We start from the raw sequence: 22528 nt of genomic DNA on the forward strand, positions 1-22528 counted from the left end.
ACAAAAGGAGCATCTGTTGTTTTGCTTAAGAAGAGGCCTGTGTTCTCCCGCAAGAGAGGTCTTTAAAGTTCGAAACATCCTCAGGGGGTCTTTAAGGGACTTAGGTTCCTACGCAAAGGTTCATAGCTCGGTCGAGTTTTCTCCTTGTGATGGATCGGAATTAGCCAGCCGTGCCTCCGGTTTGAAATGCACCCCCCTAAAAAAAATCTATTAATCGATTGCACTGGTTTTGTTTCTGCGACATTCTTCAAGGGCAGGTGGCAAAGGCTGCAATCCTAACCCAACTTACCTGGGAATAGAATCGATGCTCTAGATGCCCCCCCACCCCCCCGGTTAGAAAAGGAAGGTGAAGGTGAAATGCAGTGGAGAAAAGTGTGGAATAAACATCACTTGGCACGATGTTGTACCACCTCCGTACAAGCAAATCGGGATGAATGCTCAATAAACGCCGTATAACGTCCACACAAACTTTGTGAAGACAAATAGGGATGGATGCTCTCAGTAAACGGGCTGTCTAGGATGAGAAAAGGCACAGCAGTATTCCCTCCACCCTCCTTTTCACATACACATCGCAGAGATTTGGAGCAGTAGAGGACTACAGGAAGGAATCATAGAACTGGAGAGTCAGAAGGGACACCAAGGGTCATCTAGTCCAACCCCCTTATCCTAATGGTTCCATTTAAAATGGGGCTACACACGAGGCTTCCCAAACACTCACTGCAAGGGGTGCCATTTTGTGAGGGCTGCAAGAAGCTTCAGACTGAATCCTAGGGACCCTTCAGAGAACTGCAGTCTCACAGGGTTCTTGCGACGACAGCCAATACAGTTAAATTTGTGGGATGTGATCCATAGGGAACAGTCAAATACAGCATTCCTTGTTTTCCTAGAGTGGACATGCAAGGGGGTGTTTGGTCCAGCCAGTCGGAACTTCCTGTTTCCTCCTGGGCTGGGACATACTTCCTCTTGCTTGTGACTAGTGGTGGGCGTGACCTTACCTGCTCAGGTAACAAAAGCACAAGGCACGCAGCCCTCCTCTCTCTTTTTCTATCTTCCTTTCGTTGTGTGAACTGCGGTGACTGTCAGTCTGCAGTCCCTGGGATTAACCCCCCATATGGAGTAGATCCACATGTATATACTTTGTAACTAAGTCTGCCTTCAGGGATCCAACTGTGAACTGATGATGTGAGTAAACTTCTTTTATATACTTTAAACATGATTCTGGCGTGTTAATTATTTTAAGAGGTATATAAGGGAACTTACCAGCAATCTAATATGGAGAGGCTTAAACAAGCCTGCAACCAGCTATCTGCCGTGCGTTTAAAAGGGGAATGTAAAAGTCTGCTAAGTAAAAGAACTTTCTAGCGCAAGTTAGGAAGGATATTAATAAACAACATATCCTCTCCTTCCTCCCTGAACATTCCCACAAAATTGGTTTAAATGTGTAGTGAAGACATTCCCCCAAAGACCCAGAGACTGCACTTCTCTAGCTATGAGGTACCCACTGGGATGCCAACCCTTCTCCATGCAGGTGAATGCATCCTGGATTTCACCCTCAGATGCCACCACAACACTTTTGTTTGGGTTTCCCAAAATAGCTGAGATTTTATTCTTTCTTTATTTTTTTTACAAAAAAAAGGTGTCAGTCACATTTTCAGTCAACTGAATTGTCCCGGGCTTTTAGGGCACAGTTCCACCCCTCCTGCCACCCTACTCCTGTTGCCAACTTTGTTTCTTGCCCATGCCTTTTAAGCAGTTGCACAACCCACAGGAACTTAGAAGGCGACGTTTTTCTCCACCTGCATGCCAGGAGTCTCCTCATGCTCAATCCCTGCCAGTCGTGAAGGTGCGAAGGGCACAGGAGCAGGGCCGGTAGAAAAAAAAGATGGCAACCCAGAACCTTCCCCGCCCAGCTTAGTCTAAAACTCAGTTATGCAAAATGGTCAGCTATCTGTCTTACATGGGAAGGCTCTCCCCGCCATGCCTGTATAACCTTCCCTCACTATATTTGTTAATGCTAATAATAATAAATTTATTTAACCTCGTTATAGGCCACTTTTCCTTTCCAAGCAGCATACAATATTGAAAAAACAACACCACAGTAGGATCATAAAATCAGATGAAAAGACATCAACAACAGCAAAACAGACTGAAACTACTGATTCAATTAAATGCCTGATGAAACAGGTGCTGCAGCCTTTGTGGAGTTTTAGGCAGACGCAGAGGGAGAAGAGGAAGAGGAGTAGGAGGAGGGGGAGGAGGAGGAGTTTGGATTTGATATCCCGCTTTATCACTACCCGAAGGAGTTTCAAAGCGGCTAACATTCTCCTTTCCCTTCCTCCTCCACAACAAACACTCTGTGAGGTGAGTGGGGCTGAGAGACTTCAGAGAAGTGTGACTAGCCCAAGGTCACCCAGCAGCTGCATGTGGAGGAGCGGAGACGCGAACCCGGTTCACCAGATTACGAGTCTACCGCTCTTAACCACTACACCACACTGGCTCTCACCACACTCTCATAACACTGGGAGAGTGTTATGCAGAAGACAGTCAGGGGTGGACACTTTCTTGTGTCAAAGAGGCAGGTCACTCCAATATTTTGGAGCCACTGCAGTATGAAGGCTCGGGAACCGGGGCTTCCACACTTGCCTGCTGCTGATTCGGAGAGGGGTGTTCCTTCAAACCCACAAAGGGCTTTGCAGGTTAAAAACTAGCCCATTGAATCGGGCCCGGGAGGTGGAGCAATTTGTAAAGAGACAGCCAGCAGCATCCTGCACCAGTGGCGGTTCCCAAATTACCTTCAAGGGCAGCCCCACGTAAAGTGCATCGCAGTAGTCAAGCCTGGAGGTTATGGGGGGGAAACATGGGTGAGCCTGGGAAGGTTTCACCCAGAAAGGCACGCAGCATTGGGTTTAAATGAGAGAAAGTGCAACCAGCCAGGGCAGAAAGCACGGGACTCATTTTATCCTCACGACAACCCTGCGAGGTGGGACAGGGTGAGAGGCAAAAGCTTGCTCAAGGATACTGAGCGGGGGATCTCACCAAATGGTTGCCTGCATGAGGGTTGCCACTGGCTGGGACTGGCCTAGAGTAAGTGGGGCTCATGGGAGGCTGGTCTGAGGTTACTCTTGCATCTATAATATTAATAAAAATAATATAGCCACCATAAGCCACCTGCTGGGAAGTTAGTGTAGCAGCTTTCTAGGAAAGTGAGCCCTTTCTAGGAAACAAGGAAGTGGGCAACTGTGGTCTGACTGAACCGTAAATGAAATGATGAAACCATTTCTGGACTGTATGGCTTCAAGCTGCAGATGTTTTGGTGTGTGTGTGCATGTGTGCAATGCTGAATGTTCATCTAAATAAAAATTTCCCCTTGTATTGAGAACTAGATGCCAGAGGTTCTTTCAAGGACCATAGAGCCCATGGTTTGCATGCAAAAGGTCCCAAGTTCAAGCCTTGGCATCTCCAAGTAGGCTTGGGGAAAGCTCTCTACCTGAAATCCCAGGGTGAATCTACACACGTCATTTATAACGTTAAAATACGTTATTAAAATTTGACCCCAGAGGGTGCTGCAGAGCAGAGAGCCACCAGCAATGGAAAACTGCTATTCAGCATTCTAGAACATTGTTTTTTTTATAAAAAGGGTTTAGCAGATCAATGTCGATCCAGCCCCAGTAAAACTTACTGATACTGGGTTAGATAGACCAGTGGTCTGACTCTGTATGTAGCAGTTCTGTAGGTTCCGTTGGTTGTGGAAGAGTAATGTTTTAGCATTCAGACTTGTGACCCCCACTCCACACACACCCCCGCCAATGCAAACTGAAGTGGTGCAGTCTAGAAACAATTTCCCCATGTGATACACTGTTTGTATTCAGTGGGTCTAGACCCAATCCTTCGTCCATTATGCTACATTGCCTCTCACTACACACCTTATGTAGGATTCCCTATTCACACAACCCAGTGTCTATTGTGCCGTTGTCAGATTAGACAACACGCTTAATATAGTACCTAGCTCCCAAAACAACAACAAGTGTTGGGGAAAGAAAAAAGTGACGTGTCCATCACTTTTCGAACCGTTTCTTGCAGATGCAGGTTGAAAATACACTTCCGGCGTCTCACAGGTCGAGAACAAAACCCTTCTCCCTGCAACATGGGACTTTTTCCAACCGACACAGACAGGTAAGTAATACTTTGCAGACGGGCGAAGGCAAAAATGTCAAGTGCCTAAGACACAATGCGTTTTGCTTTCATCGCTAACTGGTCTCTGGCCCGCAGGCGGCAATTGACGGTGGTGTTCGAGGTCGTCTGGTTCTCGCCCGGCGCCGGCGTTTTGGGGCAGGCAAATTTCACAAACTTCTGCCCTGCCAAAAAGTACAAGATAGGGTCCAGGCAGCTGTTGGTGCTAGCCAGGGGCCGGGTGAGCTTGTACGCCAAGTTGATGGCGTCGAGAGTGGCGCAGCTGAGGTCCCAGTCGCGGAAGTAATAGTATAAGGTCCGAGTGATGTGGAAGGGCAAGAAGCAGATGATGAAGACCGCCAGGACGACGGCGATCATCTTGACCGACTTCTTCTTGGAGCTGGACATTCGGGTGGTGCCGCGGGTTGGCTGGAGCAGCCGGCGAGCCATCAGGGAGTAGCAGACGATGATGACCAGGAATGGGATGCAGAAGAGGAAGACCAGCATCACGGTGCTGTAGACGATGAAGTCCCCGAAGAGGTCCTTCGCCGACGTGTCGTGGCAGGTGATCTTGTCGCACCGGGGGCTCGTGGTGACAAAGTAGAGCACGGGCGACTGGCAGGCGATGACGACCGCCCAGACGGTGCCCGAGACCCAGCGGGCGTAGCGGACTTGTCCCCACTCCAGGGACTTCAGAGGGAAGCAGATGCCCATGAAGCGGTGGATGCTGATGCAGAGCAAGAAGAGGATGCTGCAGTAGAGGTTGGTATAGAAGAGGAAGCGCACGATCTTGCACAAGCCCACGCTGAAGGGCCAGTGGTTCCTCTTGGCGTAGTAGTAGACCAGGAGCGGCAGCGAGATCACGTACAAGGTGTCCGACACGGCCAGGTTGAACATGTAGGTGGTGGAGGCATTCCAGGTCTTGATGCGGAAGAGGAAGATGTAAAGGGCCAGCAAGTTGAGGCAGAGGCCCACCACGAACACGAGGCTGTAGGAGACGGGCAGGAGGATGTACTTGAACTCCTCGTTGAAGGTGCACCTGTAGGGGTCTTCCTCCTCGCAGTCGGCGTCGGAGGAGTTGGCGCTCGAGTTCAAGGAGCGCAGCAGGAGCAGCAGGGACGCATTCGCCATAGCCCTGGGGGGGAACCAAAAGAGGGAAGGTCAGAAAGGAGTATGAAGGTGTGCCAGTCATTGCTGGACTCCTAATATTATTATTTATTATTATTATTATTATTATTATTATTATTATTATTCTGAACTTAAAAATGGAAAGCGTAATGCTGGTGGTCAACAAAAGAGGTTCAAAGACTCTCTCGAGGCAAATCTTTAAAAAAATGTAGTATGAACACCGACAATTGGGAAACACTGGCCTGTGAGTGCTCCAGTTGGAGAACAGCCTTGACCAAAGGTGCCATGGACTTTGAAGACACTCGAACTCAGGACGCAAGGGAGAAACGCACTAAGAGGAAGGCATGCTTGGCAAACCCTCACCGCGATCAATTCCTGCCCGGAAACCAATGTCCCCACTGTGGAAGGACGTGTGGATCCAGAATTGACCTCCACAGTCACTTACGGACTGATGGTTAAAACCGTGTTTATCGAAGGCAATCTTACTCAGCCATGAGTGATCACCAAGGAAGATGGTGATGACGATGGCGATTAAAATAAGGATCACAGGATGGTTTACAACATAAAAAACACAAATTCATAATTACAAGCCAAACAATAAACCCGCCCGACAGTTTACTGTTGATTATTTAATCAGACGTATTTCAAGGAAGTCTTTAAGCGCAACATCCTAAAAATACCACAAATAAAAGTCAAATGCAAAAAAGCCATAAAAGAACAGCATAGATGATTGCTTGACAATATTTCTACACCACTTTTCATTCGAATGAACCCCAAAGCGGCTTACAAACAATAAATAACAGGATCAGTCTTCTGGTAAAGAGTTTGGCAACTCATTACCAAACTCAAAACCACAGAGAGACCTGGTCCGAACAAAGACATTGGATTCTTATCTCATTATACACGACAAAGCTATCTTTAGCCATCTCACCCCTTGCTTTTTCCTGTAAGACCAATTGCAGTTGTCAACAGTCGTCAACAGGTTTTCCACACCTATCAGCCAATCCCCCATTCCCACCACCCTTCTGAATAATACCCCTCCTCACTCTCTCACTATGTATAAGGGTCTGGTGACTTCTGTTTCAGTGTATTTGAAGAAGTGTGCATGCACACGAAAGCTCATGCCAAGAACAAACTTAGTTGGTCTCTAAGGTGCTACTGGAAGGATTTTTTAAATTTTGTTTCGACTATGGCAGACTACCTGTAACTAAAAATGGATGCGTTAGGGAACAGCACCCATCAAAAAGCGTATGTTAGTGAAAACGAAATACAGTGGTGCCCCGCTAGACAAATGCCTCGCTAGACGAAAAACTCGCTAGACGAACGGCATTCGCTAGCAGAAGGCTGCCCCGCAAGACGAAATGTCAGTGGGGCTGCCTCGCATTGCCGCTTCGCTAGACGAAAAATTCGCTCTATGAAGACACTCGTAGAACGAATTATTTTCGTCTAGCGGGGCACCACTGTACAAAGATGCATTGTGTCAGGCGAACTTGTTTTGCCAAAATGTGCCTTTTGTTAGAAGGAAATTCGAAGTAAAACGCTAGCAGATTTCCACGAGGGTTTTTAAAAGCAAATTGCATTGTCAAATGTTGCGGGAATGCGGAGATTCCCAACACGATCGGTGTAGCTCTCTTACAGGGATTGGCAAAACACCAGGAATCTCCGGATTAAGAGGAAATCCAGAGATTTATGGGGAATGGGGAATTAACGGAGTTCACAATCCACATTAAGATGAGATGAGGATGCGTTCAAGTAACCAAGGCAAAAGCAAGGGGTTGGGGTGGAAATTCCACTGTCATCACCCTTTTAACCCGAATTGCCAGTCCAATAAATGCTTGATGGCAGTTTATTGCCCCCCGCACCACTCATGACACTACAAATAATAATTTTTAAAAAAAATCTCTTTCTATTCTGGGAGTTGCACAAACAACATTCTTTCATTGTGCAAGAAAAAAATTCTTTCATTGCTCCCCATCCTTCCTATTAAATGGCTCTTTCCGGGTTCAGGAGCAAAGTTTGCTCTTTAATTATTAACTCCCAGAAGGTGCCGACCAGCTGTCATGCAGAGTGGGAAGATGAGAAAGCAAACAGGCTGGTTTTGCTGCATAAGCGGAAAGCTTTGCTCTGATTTCTAGAAGCAGCAGCCTAACCAGTTAAGGAGCCTCTGACTAGGCCAAAATGGACCAGGGTGGCCATATATGGACCACACTCCACGCCCCCCCCCCAAAAGAGAGGTTAAAAAAAAGACACAGATTCTTTTTGTGCATAGATACAAATTTGGAATTGACAACAATTTAAATAGAAATGTAGTTCTCAGTACAGTGGCAACAAAACTGTCAATAGCAGACCCTCCACGTGTCCCTATTTTCCAGGGACAGCCCCGGATTTACAGAAGACGTCCTGGTTTCTGATTTGACCCCGCTTTTCCTTAGCACATCCCTATTTTCATCAGTGAAATGTTGGAGGGTATGGAAAGAAACCCCTATTTCCGTCGGCGACCCCCGAGCCAAGGAGATAAGTAACTATACAACCTTTAGAAGACATGTGTACGTTTCCGGGCACAGTTCAAAGTGTTGGTGCTGACCTTGAAAGCCCTAAACAGCCTCGGTCCAGTATACCTGAAGGAGCGTCTCCACCCCCATCATTCTGCCCGGACACTGAGGTCCACCTCCGAGGGCCTTCTGGCGGTTCCCTCCCTGTGAGAAGCCACGTTACAGGGAACCAGGCAGAGGGCCTTCTCGGTGGTGGCGCCCACCCTGTGAAGTACCCCCCCATCAGATGTCAAGGAAATAAACAACTGTCTGAATTTTAGAAGACATCTGAAGGCAGCCCTGTTTAGGGAAGCTTTTAATGTTTAATAGATTATTGCATTTTAATATTCTGTTGGAAATGGGCGGAGTATAAATAATAAATTACTGATCGCCGAAGAATTGATGCTTTTGAATTATGGTGCTGGAGGAGACTCTTGAGAGTCCCATGGACTGCAAGAAGATCAGACCTATCCATTCTGAAGGAAATCAGCCCTGAGTGCTCACTGGAAGGACAGATCCTGAAGTTGAGGCTCCAATACTTTGGCCACCTCATGAGAAGAGAAGACTCCCTGGAAAAGACCCTGATGCTGGGAAAGATGGGGGGCACAAGGAGAAGGGGACGACCGAGGACGAGATGGTTGGACAGTGTCCTCGAAGCTACTAACATGAGTTTGGCCAAACTGCGCGAGGCAGTGGAGGATAGGGGTGCCTGGCGTGCTCTGGTCCATGGGGTCACGAAGAGTCGGACACGACTGAACGACTGAACAACAACAACATTATTCTTATTCTTATTATTGCTCTTAGAAAGCGAGTCACTTTGCCTACTTTGCCTTCTCCCAAGAAAACATTGCTGATTGCAGGTTGATGAGAAGACAGACGGATGTAAATTTCAGTAAAATAAGCAGGTACCTGTTGAGTTTATTCTTCTGCTTTGCCATATCAGCCTTCGTTCAGAACGGGAGCTGTGTGCACTGTCTCCGCTACCCGGAAATATGGATATCTCAGCTTTGCCTGCCAAATGGACACCAGGCAGGCAGATGAGGCCTCTGGAGACCTCCGCAGACCTTAAACACTTTAGTTTGGGTGAGGTTTTCGATGAGCCCACTCACGCGACAGTTCGCCTCGGTCTCGATTACGATCAGGCTGAATTCATCCTATGACTAGCGGAAATTGTTTATTTTTATGGATCAGGTTTTGAGCGTTTTTGGCGTAAGGTTGTTGGGGGATTATTTTGGTTGAAGTTGACCTCATTAGACGTCCAGGCTGGAGGGGGAAGCATGCGGGGAAACGTTATTATTATATAAACAAACCCTTTTATTTATTCATAGCGCTTTGGAGTGGCCTGGCTGCATTATGCAAATCAGGCATGTGCTTTGCATAATTTATTCTAAGCGGGAGAGGAGGCCCAAGGAGGGGTGCCGAGCGTAGGAAACTTTGTCTCCCATTTCTCCCATCCATCCTCCAACCACTTCCAGACTTGTTAGGTCCATAAATGACCATATAGCATATATTCAACACGAAAAGAGTGACAATTTGTTGTTAACAAAGGACAGCTGGACATATAAAGGGTCCAATTAACCTTCAGTAACTTAGGGCCTCATCAAACCTAAATCCGGCCCTGCTCGGCTTCTCCCAAGCACTGTTTTTCCACGAGGAAAGTCGGGGTAAGGATTAGGCACACCTAGAAGGCCAGTGAACAGATGTGTTGAGTTCTTTGCCAGGGAACATTCTGCATCCCCTTGACTTGGCAGGCAAAAAGAGAAAGGATCCATTGACCTGCCTCTTCCTGGAACGTCAAGAACATATGAGGAGCCTGCTGGATCAGGCCAGTGGCCCCCCTTTAGCCCAGCATCATCTTCTCACAGTGGCCAACCAGATGCCGGTGAGAAACCCACAAAAAGGATTCGAACACAAGAGCAGCATTCTCCCCTCCTGCGGTTTCCAGGAACTGGCATTCAGAAGCATCGTAGAGGCAGAATCCCACCATGGTGACCACAACCTAGTGGCGCGGCAATAAAACGACTGGCACATTTGCAAAGCTAAGCAGGGTCTGGTGTGGTTTCAAATTGGATGGGAGACCGTGTATGGAGATTCCTGCATCTGGATGACCCTCGGGGTCCCTTCCAACTCTAGAATTCTACGATTCTATGGCTAGCCGCCCTCGCCTTGTTGTATTCCGTGCTTCCTCCCATCCGCCAACGCAAGTGAGAGAACCATGGGGACACAGCGAGCGAGTTGCCTTCTGCTAAATCAGACCATTGCTCCAACAAGCTCGGTATTGTCTACACTGACAGGCAGCAGGTCTCCAGAATTTCAACCCTGCCCTCCCTCGAGATGGCAAGGATTGGACCTGGGAGCTTATGCCTGCAAAGCAGGGGCTGTTCCCCTGGGCCTTCTTGTGCTGCAGGCTGCCTGCACGTTTCTGAGGCTTTCTCTAGCACCACGAAGGCTAGGGACTCCAAAGAACGAGACGAAAGCCAAGATGACACCAAATTGGGAGGGGCGGCTAATACCCCAGAGGACAGGATCACACTTCAAAATGACCTTAACAGATTAGAGAACTGGGCCAAAGCAAACAAGATGAATTTTAACAGGGAGAAATGTAAAGTACTACACTTGGGCAAAAAAAATGAAAGGCACAAATACAGGATGGGTGACACCTGGCTTGAGAGCAGTACATGTGAAAAGGATCTAGGAGTCCTGGTAGACCATAAACTTGACATGAGTCAACAGTGTGATGCAGCAGCTAAAAAAGCCAATGCAATTCTGGGCTGCATCAATAGGAGTATAGCGTCTAGATCAAGGAAGGTAATAGTACCACTGTATTCCGCTCTGGTCAGACCTCACCTGGAATACTGTGTCCAGTTCTGGGCACCACAGTTCAAGAAGGATACTGACAAGCTGGAACGTGTCCAGAAGAGGGCAACCAAAATGGTCAAAGGCCTGGAAACGATGCCTTATGAGGAACGGCTTAGGGAGCTGGGTATGTTTAGCCTGGAGAAGAGAAGGTTGAGGGGTGATATGATAGCCATGTTCAAATATAGAAAAGGATGTCATATAGAGGAGGGGGAAAGGTTGTTTTCTGCTGCTCCAGAGAAGCAGACACGGGGCAATGGATTCAAACTACAAGAAAGAAGATTCCACCTAAACATTAGGAAGAACTTCCTGACAGTGAGAGCTGTTTGGCAGTGGAATTTGCTGCCAAGGAGTGTGGTGGAGTCTCCTTCTTTGGAGGTCTTGAAGCGGAGGCTTGACAGCCATCTGCCAGGAATGCTTTGATGGTGTTTCCTGTTTGGCAGGGGGTTGGACTGGATGGCCCTTGGGGTCTCTTCCAACTCTAGGATTCTATGATTCTATGTAGAGACTCTGGGCGCTGGGTCTCTTTGCCAGCCTCCGCATCCCATGTTTGTGCTGACAGCAACAAAGCCAGCATTGTTTCCCTGCCGCTCGAAATGCCACCCGATTGTTGACTCCCTTTGGCAGGGAGAAGCTCTCGGTTCCGAGAACCGGCCTTCCCTCTCGCCTTTCTCCAAATGCCTCGGAGGAGACCAGCTCCCTTTGTGAGCGGGTGCTGCGTGCCCAGGCATGGGATTCTTGAAATCCTGCCAGTCTCAAATAACATGCGAGGCGGAGAGGAAGAAGCCCGTGTCAGGCCAGGCCAGGCCGGTGGCTGCTCGCTACCCCACCATGGGCGCTAAGGGAACCTTCCCCAAACCTGGTGTCCTCAAGACGTATTTTGACTACAAGTCCCATCACTCCTAGCCAATGCTTGGGGGGATGATGGGAGTTGTAGTCCAATAAAGGGGCCTATATTGCATTTTGGTCCCACAGTGGCCAGTCAGAGAATCCCACAAGGCATGCAAAGGCAGTGGCCTTTTCCCAGTCACGATCCCCACATACATAGAGAATCTGCAGAATACGTTTAAGGCAGAATCATACCACTTTAAGGGATGCGGGTGGCCCACAGAGCTTAGGGCTTGCCGATCAGAAGGTCGGCGGTTCGAATCCCCGCCATGGGGTGAGCTCCCGTTGCTCGGTCCCAGCTCCTGCCAACCTAGCAGTTTGAAAGCATGTCAGAGTGCAAGTAGATAAATAGGGACCGCTCCGGCGGGAAGGTAAACGGCGTTTCCGTGCGCTGCTCTGGTTCGCCAGAAGCGGCTTTGTCATGCTGGCCACGTGACCTGGAAGTTGTCTGCAGACAAACGCTGGCTCCCTCGGCCTATAGAGCGAGATGAGCGCCGCAACCCCAGAGTCGTCCGCAACCTGACCCAACAGTCAGGGGTCCCTTTACCACTTTATACCACTTTAAACCAGTACTATTTTTTTCTGGGGAAAGAGGTGCTGGAACTCACCACAAACCTCTCCCTTGTTCTCATAGAATGGCAATGGCGCCCACCGAAAAAGTGCATCCTTTGGGCCTGGGGAGAGTTCTGGGGGTCAGAAAGAGAGATCTTGAGGGCCGCATGTGGCCCTCACAAGCAGGAAGAGCGCAGTTGCCCTCGGGTCCTGCTTGCGGGCTTCCCTGTTCTCACAGCGGCCAACCAGATGCCCTAGTGGGAATCCCATAAGTAGGATTCGAACACAAGACCAACTCTCCCCTCCTGTGGTTTCCAGCAACTGGCATTCAGAAGTATTGCTGCTTCCTGGCTAGTAACCACTGAGAGCCTTTGCCCTCCGTGAATTTATCCAATTCTCGTTTAAAGATTTCCAACATTCATTGGATTCCTAAGTATTATGAGAGAGGGAGGAAAAACTTTTCTCTGCCCCCTTTATCCAGGCTGTTCCTAAATTTATTCTATCATGTTACCACTTACTCGCCTCTCCTCTAAATTAGAAAGCACCAAAATGCTGCAATCTTTCCTCATAGGGGAATTGCTCCATCCCTTTGATCATTTCTTGCCTGTTTCCGAAACTTCCAACTCTGCAATATCCCTTTTTGAGGTGAGGCAACCAGAACTCTACAGAGCACTCCAAATGTGGTCACACCACAGCATCATGATATTATCAGCTTCATCTCCCTTTCCTTTCCTAATGTTCCCTAGCGCGGAATCTGCCTTTCTCATAGCTGCCGCACATCTTCATGCTACGACCCCAAGGTTTCGTTCCTAGTTGTTCACAGCCAGTTCAAACCCCATGAGCATATATGTTGTTGTTGTCGTTTAGTTGTGTCCGACTCTTCGTGACCCCATGGACCAGAGCACGCCCATTACATTTGATTGCATTCAACCTTCAAACTTTCCAGACACATAGAACCAAGGATAGCTCAGTCGCTTTGTTGTTGTTCAGTCGTTCAGTCTTGTCCGACTCTTCGTGACCCCATGGACCAGAGCACGCCAGGCACGCCTATCTTCCACTGCCTCCCGCAGTTTGGTCAGACTCATGTCGGTAGCTTCGAGAACACTGTCCAACCATCTCATCCTCTGTCGTCCCCTTCTCCTTGTGCCCTCCATCTTTCCCAACATCAGGGTCTTTTCCAGGGAGTCTCCTCTTCTCATGAGGAGGCCAACGTACTGGAGCCTCAACTTCAGGATCTGTCCTTCCAATGAGCACTCAGGACTGATTTCTTTAAGGATGGATAAGTTTGATCTTTTTGCAGTCCATGGGACTCTCAAGAGTCTCCTGCAGTACCAGCTCAGTCACTAGAGCTATCTTAATCTCCAGCTCAGTCGCTAGAGCTATCTCAATCTCAGGGCCGTGGGTCTGAGCCCCACATTGGGCAAAAGGTTCCTGTGTGGCATGGGGCCAGGCTAGATGACACTCGTGTTCCCTTCCAGCTCTACAATTCTATGATTCTGGGGTTGCAGAAGTTTATGTTTTGTTCCAAATGAATCGCCTGCTGGTTTCTGCAGATCAAGTAGCTGTTAAATGCACAGTATGAGGTTAGAGTGTGTTAGTTATCTGCCCAGCATGTCACGAAAGACTCAGGTTGCCAGACATCCAGCCTTGACCTGAAATTTCCAGGTTTGCCTGGTTCCCTTCCAGCTGGCAGAGGGAGGGCTGTGGGAATGCTCAGGGAGGCAGAAGAGGATATATTGTTTATTAATATCCTTCCTTTACTTAGCAGAGTGCATTCCTCTTTTCACAGCACAGCAGATAGCTTGTGTAATAATAATAATAATAATAATAATAATAATAATAATAATAATAATACTGGTAAATTTTTATTTATACCCGCTGTCCCTGGCCAGGGCTGGGCTCAGTGTGGCTAATACCAAATATGAATTACAATAAAACGTAACAGAAGAAAAACATCATGAACAACAACAACAACAACCAAACAATTAAATAGAATACAGCTTAAAATACAGCTTAAAATGCAGCCTCATTTTAGTAGTAGCCATTAAATCAAGACCATAAAGGGAGGGAATATCAGATATTCACCCGAGCCAGCAATCCATGCTGGTCCTACATGGGCCAGCAAAAAAGCCAAGGGAAAATTTATATACCAAATGCCATATAAGGGGCACAGCTGTCAACTTTTTCCTTTTTTTAAGGGAAATTCCCTTATTCTGAATAGGATTCCTCACAAGAGAATGGAAACGTTGACAGCTATGATAAGGGGTCAGAGTGAGTCTAAGCCGGAGGCCAGGCGGAACAGTTCCGTCTTGCAGGCCCTGCGGAAAGATGTCAAATCCCGCAGGGCCCTGGTCCCTTGTGAGTAAAGTATTGAATTGTATGTTCCTGGTAAGTCCCCTTTTAATCCCTTTTAAAAGAATTAACACACCTTGTGGGGGAGGAAGGGAAAGGAGAGTGTTAGCCGCTTTGAGACTCCTTTGGGTAGTGATAAAGCGGGATATCAAATCCAAACTCTTCTTCTTCTTCTCTTCTTCTTCCAAGATATTCCATCATGTTCCCCTCTCCCCGTTTTCCACACCTCCCTCCAAAAAGAGAAATTCAGTATTCCGTGACCAGTGAGCATGGGCTGCTTTGGGTATCCTTTGCCCTCTTTTCGGTTTGCTTTCCCCCTAAAGATTTTGTGAACTCCTGCAAACTTTGGGGTCCCCCCTCCCCACCTGCAGACAGCTCCCTCTTGTGGGTGGTGCATTTGGGGCACCCAAGTACAGGCGTTCATGAGAACCGGGAGAGTTATTAGTTTAGATATGATGATAAGAAGATAAGAGAATGGAAAAGCGAAGGAGAAAAAGGACCGGAGCCATAAATTGCAAACCCTAACAAGAAGAAGAGAGTGGAAAGAGCAAAGGACATGAGGTTAAGTGTATAGCAGATGAAAACTTAAAAGAACAAAGATAAGAAACTGATTTGCTGTGTCATCATGATATTCCTCTCTATTGTATACCAATCTCCCACAAAACTGTGTCCACAATTGTGGCTCGTGGCAGATCAAATGAGCAATAGCAATCCAGAAAAACGCATCTGAAACCATTTGTTGTTGTTGTTTAGTTGTTCAGTCATGTCTGACTCTTCGTGACACCATGGACCAGAGCACGCCAGGCACCCCTATCCTCCACTGCCTCCCGCAGTTTGGCCAAACTCATGTCGGTAGCTTCGAGAACACTGTCCAACCAGCTATCACTGTCCAGCTATCTCGTCCTCTGTCATTCGATTCTCCTTGTGCCCTCCATCTTTCCCAACATCAGGGTCTTTTCCAGGGAGTCTTCTCTTCCCATGAGGTGGCCAAAGTATTGGAGCCTCAGCTTCAGGATCTGTCCTTCCAGTGAGCACCCAGGGCTGATTTCCTTCAGAATGGATATATTTGGTCTTCTTGCAGTCCATGGGACTCTCAAGAGTCTCCTCCAGCACCATAATTCAAAAGCATCAATTCTTCGGCGATCAGCCTTCTTTATGGTCCAGCTCTCACTTCCATACATCACTACTGGGAAAACCATAGCTTTAACTATATGGACATTTATTGGCAAGGTAATGTCTCTGCTTTTTAAGATGCTGTCTAGGTTTGTCATTGCTTTCATCCCAAGAAGCAGGCGTCTTCTAATTTCGTGACTGCTGTCACCATCTCCAGTGATCATGGAACCCAATAAAGTGAAATCTCTCACTGCCTCCATTTCTTCCCCTTCTATTTGCCAGGAGGTGATGGGACCAGTGGCCATGATCTTAGTTTTTTTTTATGTCAAGCTTCAGACCATATTTTGCGCTCTCCTCTTTCACCCTCATTAAAAGGTTCTTTAATTCCTCCTCACTTTCTGCCATCAAGGTTGTGTCATCAGCATATCTGAGGTTGTTGATATTTCTTCCGGCAATCTTAATCCCGGTTTGGGATTCATCCAGTCCAGCCTTTCGCAGAAACCATTAGGAATAACCATAATGTTAATAAGCTAATGCAAGCCATCAAGCCGCACTGTAGCAAAAGAAACTAGCCTAATTTGACAGCTTAAGAGTAAACGGAATAATGCAAAACACAGACATGAAATAGGGGCATACTAACTTTACCATGTTGCAGAGGACGTATCCAAAAATTTGGATTGGAGACTCAGTCGTCAAACATCCAGGCACCCCACCCCATACCCCACCTGGAGGAGGGCAGACACTCCCATTCTGGCTCCCCTTCAAAGGCAGTGCTGGATTTACGTATAAGCTAAACAAGCTGTAGCTTAGGGCCCCACTCTCTTGCCCCCCCCCCACCAATTTCACTATTAATATATTCCTTCTTAATTGTTTTTCAGTTCAACAGTTACTTTGATAAAATACTTATTTTGTTATGTGCAAATGGCTTTAGATACCTATTACCGGTAGGTCCATAAATTACAACAGAGCAGGCACGTCCAACAACAGGTAGATCGTGATCTACCAGTAGATCACTGGACGCCTGTGGTAGATCACTGGTAGATCACTGGCTCCCCCCAAAGAAGCTCAAAAACTGGTTCACCCCAAAAAATCTCAACAACATCACCCTGCACCCCTAAAAACATGGCTTTCCTTCTCCCTGAAAAAAGCTCAAGTTGACTGAACCCCAAAAGGGAGTAGATCCCTGCCCGTTTTTAAGGCTGTGAGTAGATTGCATTCTCTTGGTAGTTGGCCACCCCTGCCATAGAGCGTATATTCAACGCAAAAAACAGCAACAATTTGTTGTTGACGAAGGGCAGCTGGACATATAAAGGGCCCCATTACCTTCAGTAGCTTAAATGTAAAGGTAAAGGGACCCCTGACCATTAGCTCCAGTCACGGACAACTCTGGGGTTGCGGCGCTCATCTCGCTTTATTGGCCGAGGGAGCTGGCGTTTGTCTGCAGGTAGTTTTTCCCGGTCATGTGGCCAGCATGACTAAGCCGCTTTTGGCGATCCAGAGCAGCGCACAGAAACGCCGTTTACCTTCCCGCCGGAGCGGTACCTATTTATCTACTTGCACTTTGATGTGCTTTTGAGCTGCTAGGTTGGCAGGAGCAGGGACCGAGCAACGGGAGCTCACCCCGTCATGGGGATACGAACTGCCGACCTTCTGATCGGCAAGCCCTAGGGTTAGGGCCTCATGAAACCTAAATCTGGCCCTGCTCAGTGGGGCCTTGCGCCCACCATTATTGGGGTCTTTCACCCCACACGGCAGCCATAACATTCCTTCCCCCCCTCTTCCACTAAGCAACATGTATTCCTCCTGCCCAGAGCCACGCGCAAAGCCTCAGAGCCACACTCTGAAAGTGCTGACTCCCAGCTCCCCAAAGGAGCAACTTTGCAAGCAGGGCCTCTGCTGTTTGCTCTCCACATCTGGCACTCAGAGGCAGACAATCTGTGTACATGGGTGTTCCTCTTAGTTTATTATATTTGATATATCGCATCACACACCCCAAAGTGATTTGCAGGACAGTAAAATATGGAGATACGCCATGCAGTGGGAAGTTCACACACCTATAGACATACAAAAAGCGCTCATCCCAAAATAAATATACCAATCTCCCACAAAACTGTGTCCACAATTGTGGCTCGTGGCAGATCAAATGAGCAATAGCAATCCAGAAAAACGCATCTGAAACCATTTGTTGTTGTTGTTTAGTTGTTCAGTCATGTCCGACTCTTCATGACCCCATGGACCAGAGCACGCCAGGCACGCCTATCCTCCACTGCCTCTCGCAGTTTGGCCAAACTCATGCCAGTCGCTTCGAGAACACTGTCCAACCATCTCGTCCTCTGTCGTCCCCTTCTCCTTGTGCCCTCCATCTTTCCCAACATCAAGGTCTTTTCCAGGGAGTCTTCTCTTCTCATGAGGTGGCCAAAGTACTGGAGCCTCAACTTCAGGATCTGTCCTTGTAGTTAGCACTCAGGGCCGATTTCTTTGAGAATGGATAGGTTTGATCTTCTTGCAGTCCATGGGACTCTCAAGAGTCTCCTCCAGCACCATAATTCAAAAGCACCATAATTTAGGGAAGGATTTAGGGAATCCTGAATGTTGGTGATTATTATTGTCTGAATTTAAATGTATAGAGTAAAAAAAGGTAAAGGTAAAGGGACCCCTGACCATTAGGTCCAGTCGCGGACGACTCTGGGGTTGTGGCGCTCATCTCGCTTTACTAGCCGAGGGAGCCGGCGTACAGCTTCCGGGTCATGTGGCCAGCATGACTAAGCTGCTTCTGGCGAACCAGAGCAGCGCACGGAAACACCGTTTACCATACCATAAAACTGAATAAAAAAGATTTATAAAGGGGGGAGGTGGAGAAGAAGAAACAGTGAACAGAAGCATTTCATACCACAACATTTTGCTCCAGTTTTATACATGGGGTGTCCAGCATGTTCCCTTCCTTCATTAAAAAAACAAAACAAAGGGCACTACTGCCATTTTGGAGCGGAATAACTCTACATTAAATGCTCATTTATGTCATTTTAAGAGCCATGGCTTCTTGCAATGAACCTCGGGAATTATAGTTCACCCATCACAGAACTAATTCCTAGCACCCTTAACTGACTTACAGTCCCCAGGATTCTTTGGGTGAAGTCATAAGCTTTAAATTCATGGTGTGGGTGTGACCTCAATCCCATAATGGCAAGTTCAGGTTGTGTAATTAAGAGTTTATTGGGAGGTCATGTGCCGCAAACCCACTTCCCACCCGAAGAGCTGGCTTTTAGCAATAAGGAAGGTGGCAGAAAACACACTGGAAAGTGTGAATCAATATTTGCTTTGACACAGGAGCATGTAACCTAAATCGGAACGCTCATTGAATAGCCAAATAGTCTAATCTCCCCACAAATAAGTTGGGATACTCACTAAATAGCCAACCTTTTCTAACCTCCCTGCAAACAAACAACAACAAAAAAACCAGAACAAATTCTCGTCTAATCTCCCTGAACACAAAGCAGAACTAATTCTCATTAAAGAGCCAACTTTGTCTCATTTCCCTGCAAAGGAATCAGGATGAATTCCTCAAGAAACAGGTAACCTGGAAGTGCCCCCTCCAAAACAAACAAACAAACAAACAAAATCCTTAAGTGCATCTTTTTCATTTGGTCTTCCTCCTTTCAACATCCTGTCTAAATTGGCCTCTTATCTTTGAAAAGTTCCTTCCCATCATTAAAACGCAAAACCCTTTGTCTTTCTCGGTGTTCCTCCCACATACCTGAGCGGCCTATAAAATCACCCCCACGCTTCGACAGCATGATGACTTTGACCTATTAAAGTAGTGAGTCACTCGACTTGAGACACAGGAGGGCAGAGAGAGAGAGAGAGAGCGCCTAGGAAGACATCTCTTCCAGCAGAGCCACAACACTTCTCAGATGACTGATAGTTGGGGTTGGGGTTGGGATTAGGGTTGGGGTTAGGCTTTTGGTTAGGGTTAGGGTTGGGGTTGGGGTTGGGGTTAGGGTTGGGATTAGGGTTGGGGTTATGGTTATGGTTGGGGTTGGGATTAGGGTTGGGGTTAGATTTTTGGTTAGGGTTAGGGTTGGGGTTGGGATTAGGGTTGGGGTTAGGGTTAGGGTTGGGGTTGGGATTAGGGTTGGGGTTAGGCTTTTGGTTAGGGTTAGGGTTGGGGTTATGGTTAGGGTTGGGATTAGGGTTGGGGTTATGGTTATGGTTAGGGTTGGGGTTGGGATTAGGGTTGGGGTTGGGGTTGGGGTTGGGGTTAGGGTTGGGGTTAGGGTTGGGATTCGGGTTGGGGTTAGGGTTGGGGTTGGGGTTGTGGTTAGGGTTGGGGTTGGGATTGGGGTTGGGGTTAGGCTTGGGGTTGGGGTTAGGGTTGGGGTTAGGGTTGGGATTAGGGTTGGGATTCGGGTTGGGGTTAGGGTTAGGGTTAGGGTTGGGGTTGGGATTAGGGTTGGGTTTGGGGATGGGGTTGGGGTTGGGGTTGGGGTTAGGCTTGGGGTTGGGGTTAGGCTTGGGGTTGGGGTTAGGCTTGGGATTAGGGTTGGGATTCGGGTTGGGGTTAGGGTTAGGGTTAGGGTTAGGGTTGGGGTTGTGGTTAGGGTTGGGGTTGGGGTTGGGGTTGGGGTTAGGGTTGGGGTTAGGCTTGGGGTTGGGGTTAGGTTTGGGATTGGGGTTGGGGTTGGGGTTGGGGTTGGGGTTAGGCTTAGGGTTGGGGTTAGGTTTGGGATTGGGGTTGGGGTTGGGGTTGGGGTTAACTGGTACCTGCTAGATGTTTCAGAGTGTTTTTGTTTACCTGATATATTTCAAACTGTTCAAAGCAGCCAGTACGCATGGATGTCTTTGAGCAACAGGAAAAAAGAGGTGCTTTTCAGTTTACTAATATGCTTTCTTTTAATAAAGGCTTTCAGAAACATTTTGATTTAGCAGACATTTGTGGATTTTGTAAGTGATACGGGCAGCTTAGAACAGCTGACCACATAAAGAAGTGGTTTCGGCTTGCGGGGAAACGTTGGAAAGGAAGCTTTCTATTTCTTTCATTTCCCTAATAAGGTCGTTAATATGGGCTGAGAAGCAGAATATCTGTGTGAAGTGGTTGGCCACTGTGAGTACAGGATGCTGGAAGCGATGGGCCCCTGGCCTGATCCAGCTGCAGCACTCCCCTTATGTACTTAAGGTCTCAGCTCATTCCTTGGCGTCTCCAGGTGGGGCTGGAAGAGACCCTCTGCCGGAGACCCTGGAGAACTGCTGCCAGTCAGTGGAGACAATATTGAGTTAGATGGACCAATTCACTCAATATAAGGCAGCTTTGCATGATCCTATGTTTATCATGCAAAAGGCCCCGGGTTCAGTCTCCAACATATCCATTCGGGGATGGGACAGATTCCTATCCTAAACCCTGGACAGCCACTGCTCAAACAGCAGACCCTACAAGTATCCCTATTTTCCAGGGATAGTCCTTGATTTACAGAAGGCGTCCCGGTTTCTGATTTGATCCCAGAATGTCCTGCTTTTCCTTAAAACATAAAGGGACCCCTGACCGTTAGGTCCAGTCACAGACGACTCTGGGGTTGCGGCGCTCATCTCGCTTTACTGACTGAGGGAGCCGGCGTTTATCCGCAGACAGCTTCCGGGTCATGTGGCCAGCATGACTAAGCTGCTTCTGGCGAACCAGAGCAGCACACGGAAACGCCGTTTACCTTCCCGCCGGAGCGGTACCTATTTATCTACTTGCACTTTGATGTGCTTTCGACTGCTAGGTTGGTAGGAGCAGGGACCGAGCAACGGGAGCTCACCCCATCGCGGGGATTCGAACCGCCGACCTTCTGATCGGCAAGCCCTAGGCTCTGTGGTTTAACCCACAGCGCCACCCTTAGGATGTCCCTATTTTCACTGGAGAAATGTTGGAGGGTATGAGACAATGGGGAGCTGACTGGACCAGGAGTCTGGCTCAGGGCAAGTCAGCTTGCTATGAGAGAGAAGCTGGCAGTAGAGTCTCGGAAAAGGACACTCTTGCCGTAAGATCTGAACATGCGCGGTAAGCAGAGTCTCTCCAGGAGCTGCTGAGGACACCTGGATTTGGGCCAACAGAAGAGAGTCAAGACCAGGCCACTTATTAACAGCCTGGGACAAACAAAGTTCATTTCTACACAAACCAAATCTTGTTTATGAACTGTAGTTTGCCAAGGCAACTTGTTGTTGTTCAGTCGTTCAGTCGTGTCCGACTCTTCGTGACCCCATGGACCAGAGCACGCCAGGCACGCCTATCCATCACTGCCTCTCGCAGTTTGGCCAAACTCATGCCAGTCGCTTCGAGAACACTGTCCAACCATCTCATCCTCTGTCGTCCCCTTCTCCTTGTGCCCTCCATCTTTCCCAACATCAGGGTCTTTTCTAGGGAGTCTTCTCTTCTCATGAGGTGGCCAAAGTACTGGAGCCTCAACTTCAGGATCTGTCCTTCTAGTAAGCACTCAGGGCTGATTTCTTTGAGAATGGATAGGTTTGATCTTCTTGCAGTCCATGGGACTCTCAAGAGTCTCCTCCAGCACCATAATTCAAAAGCATCAATTCTACGGCGATCAGCCTTTTTGATGGTCCAGCTCTCACTTCCGTACATTACTACTGGGAAAACCATAGCTTTAACTATACGGACCTTTGTCGGCAAGATGATGTCTTTGCTTTTTAAGATGCTGTCTAGGTTTGTCATTGCCGCTGCTGCTGCTGCAGAAAGCGGATGCACATACAGGCAACTAGAGGCCCTAAAATCATCAGGCAAGGCCTTGGTGGCGGTGGTGACACGACTGTGGGCTGCCTGGTTGGCACTCAGCAATGACAGGGTCTTTTCGCTGGTGGCTCCTTGTTTCCTGAATGCCTTCCCTTGTGAGGTGTGTCTGCCTCCTTCTTTGCTGTCTCACAGAAGGGATTTTAAAACATTCCTGTTA

General features: G+C 47.9%; 1 protein-coding gene across 1 annotated transcript in view; it reads right to left on the bottom strand.

Annotated features, from left to right (window-relative positions):
- Nucleotides 1-3630: 3630 nt before the first annotated feature.
- Nucleotides 3631-22528, bottom strand: part of P2RY2 (purinergic receptor P2Y2) — a 31178-nt gene continuing 12280 nt past the window's right edge. Inside the window, exon 2 of the mRNA XM_033145969.1 lies at nucleotides 3631-5305. Coding sequence (XP_033001860.1) covers nucleotides 4219-5301 — 1083 coding nt within the window. The 5' untranslated portion in view covers nucleotides 5302-5305 and the 3' untranslated portion in view covers nucleotides 3631-4218. The remainder of the gene's footprint in view (nucleotides 5306-22528) is intronic.

Source organism: Lacerta agilis, chromosome 4 (genome assembly GCF_009819535.1).
Source record: "Lacerta agilis isolate rLacAgi1 chromosome 4, rLacAgi1.pri, whole genome shotgun sequence".
Lineage (NCBI taxonomy): Eukaryota > Metazoa > Chordata > Lepidosauria > Squamata > Lacertidae > Lacerta > Lacerta agilis.